This window comes from Carcharodon carcharias, chromosome 3, assembly GCF_017639515.1.
Source record: "Carcharodon carcharias isolate sCarCar2 chromosome 3, sCarCar2.pri, whole genome shotgun sequence".
NCBI lineage: Eukaryota > Metazoa > Chordata > Chondrichthyes > Lamniformes > Lamnidae > Carcharodon > Carcharodon carcharias.
The window spans coordinates 146,992,411-147,007,465 of record NC_054469.1 but is presented as its reverse complement, the minus strand read 5'-3'; the positions used below and the strand labels follow the sequence as shown (position 1 = coordinate 147,007,465).

General features: G+C 42.2%; 1 protein-coding gene across 1 annotated transcript in view; it reads left to right on the top strand.

The window, feature by feature from the left end:
- The window catches only part of skap2 (src kinase associated phosphoprotein 2), a 338,742-nt gene that overhangs the window by 267,093 nt on the left and 56,594 nt on the right, over positions 1-15,055 (top strand). Inside the window, exon 11 of the mRNA XM_041185176.1 lies at positions 1,560-1,684. Coding sequence (XP_041041110.1) covers positions 1,560-1,684 — 125 coding nt within the window. The remainder of the gene's footprint in view (positions 1-1,559; positions 1,685-15,055) is intronic.

The following is a 15,055-nucleotide window of genomic DNA, read 5'->3' as shown; positions in this document are numbered from 1 at the left end:
TATGCACTATCTCTCAGAAACCATTGCTGAAGAAGTTGAACATCTAATTAGCATAGCCCCCTGTGTGTCATTAAAATTAATAGAGAGATTGAGTTTGCTGAATTGATACCATATAATTGCCACAGCCACCTAGGCCATTATGACTGACACTTGAGGATTCAGAACCAGTAAAGTATCGTTCAGCTTGACTGACTTGGTTTGGGAACCTCATAGAAGTCATAAGGTATTTTGATAATTTTCCCCTGACTGAGATTTTATATTAATATTTATTGAGTTCAACCATGAAGCACAATGGAACGTGATTATGCATTGCATGCGGCCTGGGAGACAACTCTATGTATCCGGGGTCCCTTTTTAAGTCAACTTAGTATATTTATTCAATTGTTTTAGTACATAATCATCATTTAGAATATCCAGATAGGCTTTCATTTGTCTTACCTACTCTGGCCCATCCCCACCTTAACCGATTGGTATCCTTACTCCTAAATTCATACTTGTTAAGTAACTTGTTCCATTCTGTATTGAACCCTTGGATGTATATGTGACATTGGCAATGCTGCACCCGATCTACTACAGTACTTGTTTGAAGCATATCAATTTATTTTCCCAACAAATCATGGCATAAATTTGTCATTGGAGAATCAGGGATCAGAACAACAATTTGTATTTATATAGCACTTTTGATAAAACACCTCAAGGCACTTCAGGGGGGCATTATGAAACAAGGTAAGACACCAAACCACATAAGGAGATATTAGGGCAGATTACTAAAAGCCTGGTCAAATAGGTGAGTTTAAAGGGATATCTTAAAAGAGCCAAAGAGGTTCAGGCAAGGAATTCTAGAACTTAGGGCCCATGCAGCTGAAGGTATGTCAACCAGTGGTGGTATGATTAAAATCAGGGATGCTCAAGAGCATAGGTATCTCGAAGGATTGTGGGGCTGGAGGAGATTACAGAGATAGGGAGGGGCAAGGACATTGAGGGATTTGAAATGAAGAATTGTCACTTAACCAGGAGCCAGCATAGGATAATGAGCACAGGGGCAATGGATGAACAAAATTTGGTTTGAGTTAGAACACGGACAGCAGAGTTTTGGATTACCTCAGGTTTACGAAGGGTAGAATGTGGCAGACCACCCAGGAGTGCTTTGGGATAATGAAGTCCAGAGGTAAGAAATGCATGGATGAGGCAAGGCTCTAATTTATGGCAATCACAGCCAGTACTGCCATTGCAGCAAAATCGGGGCCAATGATGCATCAAAGTTAAAGAAATAGCTTATAATACATAAAAACTGTTGTAGCAGTCGCCTTAACAATATGACTGCTAGCCTATTTTTTTAAAAATAGTTTTTATCTGCAACAGAACCCTTCAATAGCAGGCCGAACATCTCTTTAATAAACTTATAGTTGTTTATTTCCTATACTGTTTATTTCTTACCATTTACTTTGCAGTTTTGTCATTCCAAAGCATTTTTTGAGTCAAAATGTAAAAGTACTTGCATTTTAATCCTTTGCTACAGGAATTTTGAATTAATTGTAGAATAATTATATTTTGTTTAGCTTCTTCAACAGCAGAGAAAGCCACTGATTATATCAATTACTACCAAGGATTGTGGGATTGCTCAGGAGATCAGTCCGATGAACTGTCTTTTAAACGTGGTGATGTCATTTATATTATTAACAAGGTAAGTTGATACTATTGGACTCAAAGCACTGTTAATCACATTGAATATGAAATACACCTTTAAAAGCATGTTGAACTTGTAAGTTGCAGATGGGAAATGGTAGTGGTGTACTCTTGAATATATATGAGCATTGATGTATGCTTTTAATTACATTCATATTTGTTTTCAACAGGTGCACTATAGTTTACAAAGAATAACATTTAAGTGGTAAAAATATATATTTATATTACACAGATGTTCTTAATATTATAATATTCAATTAGAACATCAGTTGAGAGTCAGAAGAAATCCGAGAAAAAAGCTCTTCACTGCTTGGAGTCATAACTAGCATAAAGAAAGGTGATTGTGGTTGTTGGAGGCCAATCATCTCAGTCTCACGACAACACTGCAGAAATTCCTCAAGGTAACCAGGGTTCAAATTACATTGGGATGGCAGGAGAACTCTCACCCCAGAAGCCCCCAAAAATCCCTGGTAAATGAATGACGGGGGCGACCAATCAGAGAAAAGTTACCCCCATAAATGGAACTGACAGAATTGGTAAGGAGCTGGTCCTCCAATCACAGGGTGTGTCTCTCCTATGCTTGCTGCTGATAGTCTCACTAGAGAGACTATCAGCAGCAAACAAGGAAGAGAAGCAGCATGTAATTGGAGGAGAAATGAGCAGTGGGAAGGCGAATGGCAGCACACCAGCCTGAGGCCTGAGCACCAGAGCGGTGGCAAGGTTGGGGGGGGGAAGTAGGGCTGTGAGGGAGGAGATTTATAGTAGAACAGGGTTTCCAACAGTGTGTTTGTGCCCAGAGCACCAACTCCATACTCCGGGCTTGGGGGCACTTAACTGACAGCCTGTTTAGGGTGTCAACCTCGTGTGGGTTTAGTTGCAATGTAAATGGGTTCACTAGCTCATGGAGCAGTAAAAATACCTTAAATGCCCACTTCTTGGTTCTGCTGGTGTGCGATTAGTTATAACAATGATACTACCCCTTCTGCTTAAACATACACATGAACATACGATTTCGAAGCAGGATTAGGCCATTTGGACCCTCGAGCCTGCTTTAGCATTCAATATGATTATGACTGATCTGATTGTGGCCTCAACTCCACATTTCACCTACCCCCAACAGCCTTTGGACTCCCTTGTTAGTCAAGAATCTATATACCTTTGCCATAAAAAATATTCAATGACCCTGCCTCCGTTGCTCTCTGGGGAAGAGAGTTCCAAAGTCTTACGACCCTCCAAGAGAAAAAAATGTCTCCAAATCTCCATCTTAAATGGGAGATCCCTTATTTTTAAATTGTGTCCCCTAGTTCTAATCTCTCCCACAAGTAGAAATATCCTTTCAGTATCCACCCTATCAAGTCCCCTCAAGATCTTACCTGTTTCAATAGGTCACCTCTCATTTTCCTAAACTATAGTGGACACAGGCCCAACATGTCCAATCTTTCCTCATAAGATAACCCCCAACCCCAGTTAATAGTCGAGTGATCTATCTCTGAACTGCTTCTAACGCACTTATATCCTTTCTTAAATAAGGAGACTAAAATTGTATTCAGCATTTCAGATGTGGTCTCACCAATGCCCAAACAACTGTAGCAAAATACCCTTACTTTTATATTCCATTCCCCTTGCAATAAACGGCAACATTCCATTTGCCTTCCTAATCACTTGCTGTACCTGCATACTAACTTTTTGTGATACATGTACCAGGGCATCCAGATCCTTCTGCACCTCGGCGTTCTATAATCTCTCTCATTTAAATAATATGCTGCTTTTCTATTCTTCCTGCCAAATTGGACAATTTTACATTTTTCCACATTATAGTCCATCTGCCAAATATTTGCCGACTCATTTAACCTATCCCTTTACAATTCCTTTCTAAGTTCACAACGTACTTTCCTCCCTATCTTTGTGTCATCAGAAAATTTAGCAACCATATGTTTGGTCCCTTCATCCAAGTCATTGATATAAATTGTAAATAGTTGAGGCCCAAAAACTCATCCCTGTCACACTCCACTTGGCACATCTTGCCAACCAGAAAATGACCCTTTATGCCTACTGTCTGTTTCCTATTAGCTAACCAATCCTCTAGCCATGCTGATATGTTACCCCTCCCCTGCCCCCCGCCCCTCCCCCCCCACAACGCCTTGAGCTCTTATTTTACATAGTAACCCTTGTCACCTTGTGGCACTTTGCCACATGCCTTGTGGAAATCTAAGTACACCACATTCACAGGTTCCCCTTTATCCAAGTTGCTTGTTAATTTCTCAAAGAACTCATAAATTAGTCAAACATGATTTCCCTTTCACAATCCATGTTGACTCTGCCTGATTGCATTGAGGTTTTCCAAGTGCCCTGCGATAACCTCCTTAATAATATATTCCAGCAGTTTCCCTATGACAGATGTTAAGCTAACCGGCCTGTAGTTTACTGCTTTCTGTCTTCCACCTTTCTTGAATAGAGGAGTCATATTTACTATTTTCTAATCCAGTGGGACCTTTACAAATCCTAAGGAATTTTGGAAAATTAAAACCTATGCATCTACTACCTCAGCAGCTACATCTTTTAAGACCCTAGGATGAAGTCCATCAGGACTTGCTGACTTGTCAGCCTTTAGTTCTAATAATTTTCGCAGTGCCTTTTCCTTTGAGATTGTAATTGTTTTTAGTTCCTCCCTTTCACCTCCAGATTCACAAATATTTCTGGGATTACTTGTATCCTCTACAGTGAAGACAAATGTAAAATATCTGTTCAATTGATCCATTATTTCCTTATTTTCCATTATTAATTCCCCAGACTCACTCCCTAGAGGACCAACACTCACTTGGCTTAATCTTTTCCTTCAAATTAATACCCCATCCGACAGTGTAGCTATTGTTAGGGGGCCTATAAACCACCCTCACTAGTGACTTTTTACCTTTACTATTTCTCATCTCTATCCAAACTGTTTCTATATCCTGAACTCCAGAAACTGAGGTCATCTCTTTCTCTATGGTACCAACATCATTTTTAATTTACAGAGCTACCCCTCCACCTTTTCCTAGCTTCCTGTCCTTCCAAAATCTCATATACCCTTGAATATTCAGGTCCCAGTTTTTGTCATCTTACAGCCCTGTCTCTGTAATGGTTATCAGGTCATACATATTTATTTCCATTTGCTCTGTCAATTCATCTGTTTTGTTACAAATGCTATGTGCGTTCAGATACAGAGCCTTTTCCTATTATTGCAACATCTAGCCTTGTTTCCCGGTGCTCTCTTAGGTTTGTACACTGACCCTTCCTACCACGCTCTGATCGTTATTTCCCTTATTGCCACCTTGCACTCTTGTCTTGCTTTCTCTACTTAATTTATCACTTCCTCCCTTTCGCTATTTGGAAGATGATTTAATTCTTTCTGTTGCCTATTTGTATAGATGGAAGAGTTTACTCGTATGGTCAATTCTGGTGGTCCACGAGCTGGATTACAGACCAAAACACCTGAGATACTTTTGGTGAAAATGCACTCAAGCTCTCAAAGTGGTGTTCCTTATTAATTATATGCTTTCTACATGTCTTTGTAATTTCTCTCTCTCTTTTCCTCTCTCCCTTTCTCCCTCTCTCTCTCCCTCCCTTCATCTTAATATTTATTTTGCCTCATTTAGCTCCCAGAAATTGGGCTGGGTTTTTGCTCCTGAGTCGTGAGTAGGAATCGGGAAATTTCCCAGCTCGCCGTACCCGCCTCAGGGTTGTGGGGGAGTACGTCCGAAAACACGATGTATCACAGGACTTTTGACAGCACTGAGATAGATATTTAGATTAGTTAAGATTCCTTCAATCTCTGAAAGGTTGTCTGGAAATCTGGAAAAGTAGATTCAGAAGAGCAATTATCATTTAAGAGTTAAATAACATGATTGCTATCTCACCATCTATCCTCACAGATTTTAATTGGTCTAAAATAATTAACATTAGATGGCATTGGTTGCACAGAGTTTAAAGTTGTGTGGAATTTAGGAAATCCATGAACAAGAGAAGGGCTGCGATGGTGGGGGGAGTTGAGAGATGGGGAGAGGGGCTATGAGTGGGCAAGCAAGGCTGTTGGGGGGAGCTGGGGGAGGAGAGGTGTTGCGAAGGCAAGAGAACAGTTTTAAACCTGTCAGGAAAGGTATTCTCAGCTAGCCAGGAAAACTTGAAGTCCCTGAGATAAAGAATTCCTTGCAAATAAATGTGTGGATTCTCTAGCTTAAGGCTGTATAAGCTCAGAAGCTAGTGTATGAGGAAAAATTGTAGTGATGCTATTGTAATGGACACTGTTAACTGGATAATTTAATACTGGTCAGTTTTATTTCATAAGAAAGATTTGCATTTGTGTGCTACCACATCCCAAAGTGTCTTACATGCTGTAAATTACTTGAGGTGCAGTAACTGTCAGAGGCAAACATGCAACTATTTTGCATATACTAAGATCCTAAATAGTAATGAATGATTGCATTTTTATAAAGCTTTTTATGACTTTAGAACAACCCAAAGTGCTTTACAGTCAGTGAAATACTTTGGAAGTGTAGTCACTATTGAATTGAAGGTAATGTAATGACGTAAATGATCAATTAATTCAGGGGAGTCGAGGACTGGGAAGCATAATCTAAAAATTAGAACCAGGCATTTCAGGAGTGAAATTAGGAATCACTTCTACTCAAAGGGTGATCAAAGATTGGAACTCTCTTCTGCAAAAAGAAGTTGATGCTAGATCAATATTAATGCTAGATCAACTAAATTTAAATCCAAGATTGCAACCTCAGATGCATTAACAAGGGTAACAACTGCTGGTTAAAATCTTCCAGCTTTGTGCATATGAAATGAAAATAGTTAGCTGTGACCTCACCAGTCCATGCAAGGTGTGTTTAGGGTGTTGGCTTTTTGTGTGTAATTGTATGTCAGTTATTTTGAAAAAAAGCTTCTGTCACGAGCTTATGCCTGTTGTTTTCTTGTGCCAATATAAATACTGTAGTGTCTAGGAAATTAATACTTGTGTGTTGTAGTTTTAAGTTATAAGGAGGAGTGATGATTATTGAGGATATTGGTGAATTCTTCTAATTCTGCTTCTGTCTGAGTCCAAATACGCCGTCTGTTAACACAAATACCGAAGGTAATGTTACTGTGGAACTGCATCACCTAATAAAGGAGTTAGTGAGAATGAAAAAGCAGTCCCTGAAAATCAAAAAGGTTGCCCCTGAGAAAATCTCAAGAAGAGCCCTTGCAAAAAAAATATTTTGACTCCTAGTTGATACTTTTACATGCTTGGTTCCTTCCAAGCTAGAACCAGAGGCATCTCACAGTTATCCCTTATGCAGATGGTAGTCAACAACACTCAATTGAAAGAGAGCTAATGTTATTTCATTCTCTGTTGCAAGAGACACTTGTTGGAACAAGAGTTTGCTAAGATTGCAGGCTTCCCTATGGTGCAGGTGCCATTGATTGCATGCACATTGCTTTGCAGGCACTGCATGTCAACTCTGACATGTAACAGAACTGAAAGAAATTTTGCTTCTTCAGCTGGTGTGTACTCATGGACAATGCATTATGTAGATCCATACCCGGTATGCTGGCAGCAGTCATGATGCCTTCACCCTGCCGCAGTCTATTGCACCAGTTGCATTTCAGCCACTACAGCAAACCACAGGATGGTTACTCGGTGACCAGGGCTATCCGCTGATGACATGGCTCATGAATCCGGTTCACAATCCTTGTACACATGTGCATGCATACAATGAGAGCTATGCTGCCATAAGGAATGTGTTGGAGCAGACCATCAGCATGCTAAAACAGTGCTTCTGCTGTCTGGACCACTCTGGAGGAGCCCTGTAGTACTTGGTTGAGTGTGATATCCAGTGACACTGTGTCTTCATCATTGCTCTGGTCTTGGTGACCCTCCACTACCTGGCCAAGTTGCACTTCTTGTGTACCTGAAAGTAAGAAGGCTCAAGGATTCACTCGGGGGAAGAAAGTAAGAGGTGTATGCTTATATCATCTGCAGCTTGCAAGTCAGAAGAGATTGTGGGATGAGGAGGAAGTGGGGTGTGAGAAGGAGGGATAGGTACAAGGATACCATTGACTTCAATGATTTCTGCCCTGCTGCTGGCCACGGCCTTAGCAATGGCTGTTCCGATATTGGCCGCACCATCTCTTCCATCAGGGTTAGTGTATGCAGGTATGCATCTCCCCTCCGACTAATTCCTGCTGCCTTCGGTCGTGCACCACCTTGTCCTGCAAGAAATAATATGTCAGTGATAGGCAATATGTTTGGGTGGTGTGGCTGTCATAGTTGAAAAGCTGACAAGGTATTCAAATTGTGAGATGTGTGTATGTGTGAGCCTTGCAAAAGTGGTATTGAGATGAAACATGCTTGTTAGGTTGAAGTCCTGGTTGAAAGTAATTTCTGGTAGGTGAATGAGGGAACGTGGTGATTTGAGCAGTGGCTGAGGGTAAGGGTCCATTTGGTAAGTTGAAGATAGAGTCATCACTCATGTGAGGTCACTAAACTTCTTGCAACACAGCATCTGGGCCCTCAGGGCCAAACTCCTATCATTTACTCACTCCCATTTCACTGTGTGTCTGGAGGGCCTCCTGTCCCCACTGTGGATTCAGGACATCTCTCCGCCTTTCCTCCTCCTCCATCAAGACCTCCAGTACAGCATCAGAAAACCTAGGTGCCTGTGCTATTCAGGGTTCAGCCATTCTTACGTCTTCCTTAGGTTAGATCCACAGATCTCGCAGCACCTGCTCCAGCCACAATGCTCCACTGCTTCAAGAGGTACAGACTAGCTTTACGCAGTGCAGGCTAACTTTAAATAGTGATGTTGGGCCAATTGCTGATGCATGCAGCTAATTAACAGCACATTTAGCGCTGGTTGTATGCAGAAATCCTGCAAATAAGTAAACAGCTCACATCAAGTGGGTGGAGATTAATCGCTTATCATGATCTCTGTGTCCATTTTTGGAGACTATCCAATTTAGATGCTTATTGTTGTTGACCAGTTACACTTGGTACAGCACCACGAAATGAAACAATCTCAGCTTTACTATTAATTGTTACTATCTCAGGCTGAACAAGACTGTTCATAGCTTTGATATTCCATTTGATCCTGAACTGCTGTATTTTCGCTCACCCCTATGCTTGTTGACCTACATTGGCTTCCAGTCCAGCAACTCCTCAAGTTTAAAATTCTCAATCTTGTGTTCGATTCACTCCAAGGTCTTTCCCCTCCCTATCTCTGTAACCTCATACACTCAAACATCCTTCTGCGATCTCTACTTTCCCCTTGTTTTGGCCTCTTGTGAATCCCGCCTCTGCCTGCCTAACAATTGGCGATTGCGCCATAGGCTAAGCTCCTTAATCCTTTTTACCTCTCTATGCCTTTGTCTTCCTTTAAACTCATAGTCTAGGCTGTCACTTGATCATAATACAGGCAGGTACTCCAGTGAATTACTGAGGGGAGTGCTGCAGTGTTAAACATCTACCCTTTGGATGAAATATTAAACAGAGATCCCAACCGACTGCTCCTGTAGTTCTGGTGAAGATTAGAGATCTGAATTAGAGATCTCATGGCACTGTTAAAGGAAAACCAAGAATTCTTCTGGTGCCCTGCCAACATCCCTCAAACAGCAACTTTGACCAGGATTTTTTCTCGTCAGGCGGGCCCGGCGGGGGGGGAACGGGAGCAGTTGGGAAGCCGACGGCCGCCCGTGATCGGGCCGTGACAGCGATTTCATGCTGGCAGGCCAATTAAAGCCCACCCAGCGTGAAACGTGTGCTGCAGTGCTCAAAGCTGCCTCAGGGAGATGAAGATTTTGCAAATTAAAAATGAAGAATTTTAAAATGTTAAAAAAACATTAAAAGACATGTTAGAAATTAGTTTGAATTTTTTTTAATGGTGATTGGAAACCTCATCCCACCCGTGGATGAGGTTTTGCAAAAAATCCAAAGGCCGCTTGGCCTTTTCGCCTGCCCCCCAACTGCAGCAAAAAGTTTCATATAATTGGTACTTTAATGGCCTTAATAGGGCGATTAATTCTCAGTGGGCACGCTGGCAACTCCCATGCACTCGCCAACTGAAATATCGTGCGAGTGCGCGATGATGTCGGGATGCTTGTCCAAGCTCATCGCACATCATTTTAAGTTTGCTCAGGTCAGGCGCGTGCCCGCCCAACAATTGCAAAATCCTGGCCCTTGAAAAAACATGGATTAATTGATGATTTATCCAATTGTTGTCGGTAGCATTTTGCTTTGTACAAGTTTCAGAGCCGCTCTGAAGAAGAGTCACACAGATTCAAAATGTTAACTCTGTTTCTCTCTTCACAGAGGCTGTCAGACTTGCTAAGTTTTTCCAGCATTTTCTGTTTTTATTTGGCATTTAACCTAGTTTGCTAGCTAAAGCTAATTAATAAATTAATTGTCTGAGTCGAGATGGCTGGGGAGGTGATGCGCTTTAGCTGTATGATGTGGGAACTGGCAGATCCCATTGCGAGCCGCAGTGACCACATCTGCAGGAAGTGTTGGTTGCTGGAGGAACTCCAGCTCAGAATTGATGAGCTGAAGTCCGAGCTCCGGACTTTGTGGCACATCCGGGAGGGGGAAAATTACCAGGACGCCTTGTATCAGGAGGCGGTCACACCCAGTAGATTAAGTACGTCAAGTTCGGTCAGTGGTCAGGGTCAGCAGGGTGTGACTGTAAGTGAGGCAGGTAGAGGGATCCTGTGTTCAGGAACAGAGGAGCCTCAGCTCTTGACCTTGTCCAACAGGTACGAGGTACTTGCTCCCTGTGTGGATGAGGAACAGGGCTGTAGGGAGGATGAGCCAGCTGACCATGGCACCGTGGCACAGGAGGCCATTCAAAAGAGGGGAGCAAAAAGACAAGTGGTAGTTGTAGGGAATTGTATAATTAGGGGAATTAATAGCTTCCTTTGTAAGCAGGATCGAGAGTCCTGCATGGTATGTTGCCTGCCCGGTGTCAGGGTGAGGGACATCTCTGACTGGCTTGAAAGGATATTGGAGGGGGAGGATCCAGTTGTTGTGGTCCACGTCAGGACAAATAACATAGGTAAGACTAAGAAAGAGGACCTGTTTGGGGATTATCAGGAACTAGGAACTAAATTAAAGAACAGGTCCTCAAGGGTTATAATCTCTGGATTACTACCCGAGCCACGAGCAAATTGGCATAGGGACGTGAGAATAAGGGAAGTAAACACGTGGCTAAAGGAGTGGTGTGGGAAAGAGGGGTTCTATTTCATGGGGCACTGGCATCAGTATTGGAACAGGAGGGATCTGTACTGTTGGGACGGTCTCCACCTGAACCAATCTGGGACCAATGTTCTAGCGAAAAGAGTAAATAGGGTGGTCAATAGGACTTTAAACTAGAAAGTGTGGGGGAGGGAAGGGTAAACTCCAAGAAGTATGACTAATGGGAAGCAAAGCAGCAGGTTAGCGTGTAAGGGGGGGGGGTGGTGGATTCAACTTCATGGAAAATTATGAAAAAACTGAAGAGAAAGGAGAACCCAGGAGAGGCTATTAAAGTCCCCAGAACACAAAATAGGACAGAGTGTTTGGAAAGGGCTAGGAATCTAACTTCAAGCACATCAGATAAAGGGACGACAATGAGAAAGGGGACAGGAAATACAGGACTGAAGGTGTTGTATCTGAATGTACGCAGTATCCAAAATAAGGTAAATGAGCTTGTGGCGCAGATTGAAATTGGCAGATATGATGTGGTGGGCATCACGGAGACATGGCTGCAAGGGGATCAGGACTGGGAGCTAAATATCCAAGGATATACATCCTATCAAAAATATAGACAGGTTGGCAGAGGGGGTGGGGTTGCTTTGTTAGTAAGAAATGAACTTAAATCGATAGCAAGAAATGACGTAGGGTCAGATGATGTAGAATCTGTGTGGGTAGAGTTGAGGAACCGCAAAGGTAAAAAAACCATAATGGGAGTTATGTACAGGCCTCCAAACAGTAGTCAGGATGTGGGGCATAAGATACACCAGCAGATGGAAAAGGCATGTAAGAAAGGCAAGGTTACAGTGATCATGGGGGATTTCAATATGCAGGTAGACTGGGAAAATCAGGTTGGTAGTGGATCCCAAGAAAAGGAATTTGTAGAATGTCTACGAGATAGATTTTTGGAGCAACTTGTGTTAGAGCCCACTAGGGAACTGGCAATTCTAGATTTAGCGTTGTGTAATGAGGCAGATTTGATAAGGGAGCTTAAGGTGAAGGAACCCTTAGGAGGAAGTGACCATAATATGATAGATTTCACTCTGTAATTTGAGAGGAAAAAGCTGGAATCAGAACTGATATTACAGTTGAATAAAGTCAACTACAGAGGCATGAGGGAGCAGCTGGCCAGAATTGACTGGGAGATGAGCCTAGCAGGAAAGAATGGAATAGCAAAAGCAGGAGTTTCTGGGAGTAGTTTGGGAGACACAGCAAAAATTCATCCCTAGGAAGAAGAAGCATACTAAAGGGAGGACGAGGCAACCATGGCTGACAAGGGAAGTCAGGGACAGCATAAAAGCTAAAGAGAAAGCATACAATATGGCGAAGAGCAGTGGGAAACCAGGGGATTGGGAAGCCTGCAAAGACCAATAGAGGACAACTAAAAAAGAAATAAGGAGGGAGAAGATTAAATATGAGGTTGACTAGCCAGTAATATAAAAAAAAATTGCAAGTTTTTTTTTAGATATATAAAGGGTAAGAGAGAAGCAAACGTGGATATTGGGCTGCTGGAAAGTGACGCTGGAGAATTAGTAGAGGGGAACAAAGAAATGGCGGAGGAACGGAATAGGTACTTTGCGCCAGTCTTCATGGTGGAAGATACGAGTAACATCCCCAAAGTTCAAGAGAGTTGGGGGGCAGAGGTGAGTATGGTGGCCATTACCAAGGAGAAGGTGCTAGGAAAACTGAAAGGTCTGAAGGTGGATAAATCACCTGGACCAGATGGATTACACCGCAGAGTTATGAAGGAGGTAGCTGACAAGATAGTGGAGGCATTAGTGGTGATCTTTCAGGAATCACTGGAGTCAGGGAGGGTCCCAGAGGACTGGAAAATCGCTAATGTAACCCCCCTTTAAAAAGGGAGTGAGGCAAAAGACGGGAAATTACAGGCTGATTAGCCTGACCTCCGTCATTGGTAAGATTTTAGAGTCCATTATTAAGGATGAGATTTCAGAATACTTGGAAGTGCATGGTAAAATAGGGCAACGTCAGCATGGTTTCATCAAGGGGAGGTCATGCCCAACAAATCTGTTAGAATTCTTTGAGGAGGTAACGAGTAGGTTAGACAAAGGAGAGCCAATGGATGTTATCTACTTCCAGAAGGCCTTTGACAAGGTGCTGCACAGGAGGCTACTCAGTAAGATAAGAGCCCATGGTGTTAGAGGCAAGGTACTAGCATGGATAGAAGATTGGCTGTCTAGCAGGATGCAGAGAGTGGGGATAAGGGGGTCCTTCTCAGGATGGCGGCCGGTGACTAGTGGAGTTCCGCAGAGGTCAGTGTTGGGACCACAACTTTTCACTTTATACATTAATGATTTAGATGAAGGAACTGAGAGCATTCTGGCTAAGTTTGCAGATGATACAAAGATAGGTGGAGGGACAGGTAGTATTGAGGAGGCATGGAGGCTGCAGAAGGATTTAGACAGGTTAGGAGAATGGGCAAAGAAGTGGCAGATGGAATACAACGTGGGAAAATGTGAGGTCATGCACTTTGGTAGGAAGAATAGAGGCATAGACTATTTTCTAAATGGGGAGAGAATTCAGAAATCTGGAGTGCAAAGGGACTTGGGAGTCCTAGTCCAGGATTCTCTTAAAGTTAACTTGCAGATTGAGTCAGTAGTTAGGAAGGCAAATGCAATGTTGGCATTTATTTCAAGAGGGCTAGAATATAAAAGCAGGGATGTGCTGCTGAGGTCAGACCACATTTAGAATATTGAGCAATTTTGGGCCCCTTACCTCAGGAAGGATGTTCTGGCCCTGGAGAGGGTCCAGAGGAGGTTCGCGAGAACAGTCCCAGGAATGAAAGGCTTAACATATGAGGGACGTTTGAGGACTCTGAGTCTATACTCGATGGAGTTTAGAAGAATGAGGGGGGATTTGATTGAAACTTACAGAATACTGAAAGGCCTGGATAGAGTGGACATGGGGAAGATGTTTCCATTAGTAGGAGAGACTCGGACCTGAGGGCACAGCCTCAGAGTAAAGGGAAGACCTTTTAGAACAGAGATGAGGAGAAATTTCTTTAGCCAGAGAGTGGTGAATCTATGGAATTCATTGCCACAGAAGGCTGTGGAGGCCAGGTCATTGAGTGTATTTAAGACCGAGATAGATAGGTTCTTGATTGGTAAGGGTGTCAAAGGTTACGGGGAGAATGGGGTTGAGAAACTTATCAACCATGATTGAATGGCGGAGCAGACTCAATGGGCTGAATGGCCTAATTTCTGCTCCTATGTCTTATGGTTTGTTCCGTGGCTGGAAAGAATTCTATTATGATATCCTTTTGAACAGCTGAGCTATTAGCCACTGGACCTTTCATCTATGAAATAGGTCTACAAACAGTTCATGCATTTAAAAATGCCTGGGTACTATTTTCTACTCATATGCACTCATCATTTAATTTACTTCTACAAAAATCAATCAATATTCAACCAAAACAAAGGCTGTGAATTGTAGTAATATCAGACTTACGGTTTACGCCACCTGGTGCACATTAGCCAGCTGTGTCATTAATGTGTTCTTAGGGGAACAAAGTACAGGCCTAATATCACTCTTTGCATTTGTCTTAGTCGAGTATCTGACTGTCTAAAGTTTAAAAGTCTAAACATTGTAGAAAACGTTTTGAAAAGTCTAAAAAGTTACAAAGGAAAATACAGAAGTGTAATTATCTGCCAGATTTTGCTTATGTTGGATACAGTGGTAAATCTGAGGATTTAATTATCCTTTTTCTTTTCACTGAATGCTGGTATTTGTGAATGAATTAAAAGTATAGCACTTTTCTTACTACATTTAGTCTTTTTCATCCAAACTTACATTAAAGCTTCTGTTGTAAATAGAGAAATGTGAATTTTTTGTTGCTTTAAGTGATGCCAGACTTTTTTTTTCCCAAAGCACCACATTCTGTCTGTGTGATTTTTAAACCCGTGTTGCTGATCTCGGAAACTATGGTACTGGAACAATGTTCACTCACTGGGTGAATATTAATAATGATTCACACCTATATCAGGACCTGAGCACATGATCCAGGCTCTCACTTCAATACAGTAATGGAGGAGAGCTATATTGTGCAATAAATTGTCTTTCAGAGGAGACATTAGATGAAGGCCTCATCCATTTGGTTAGGTAGAT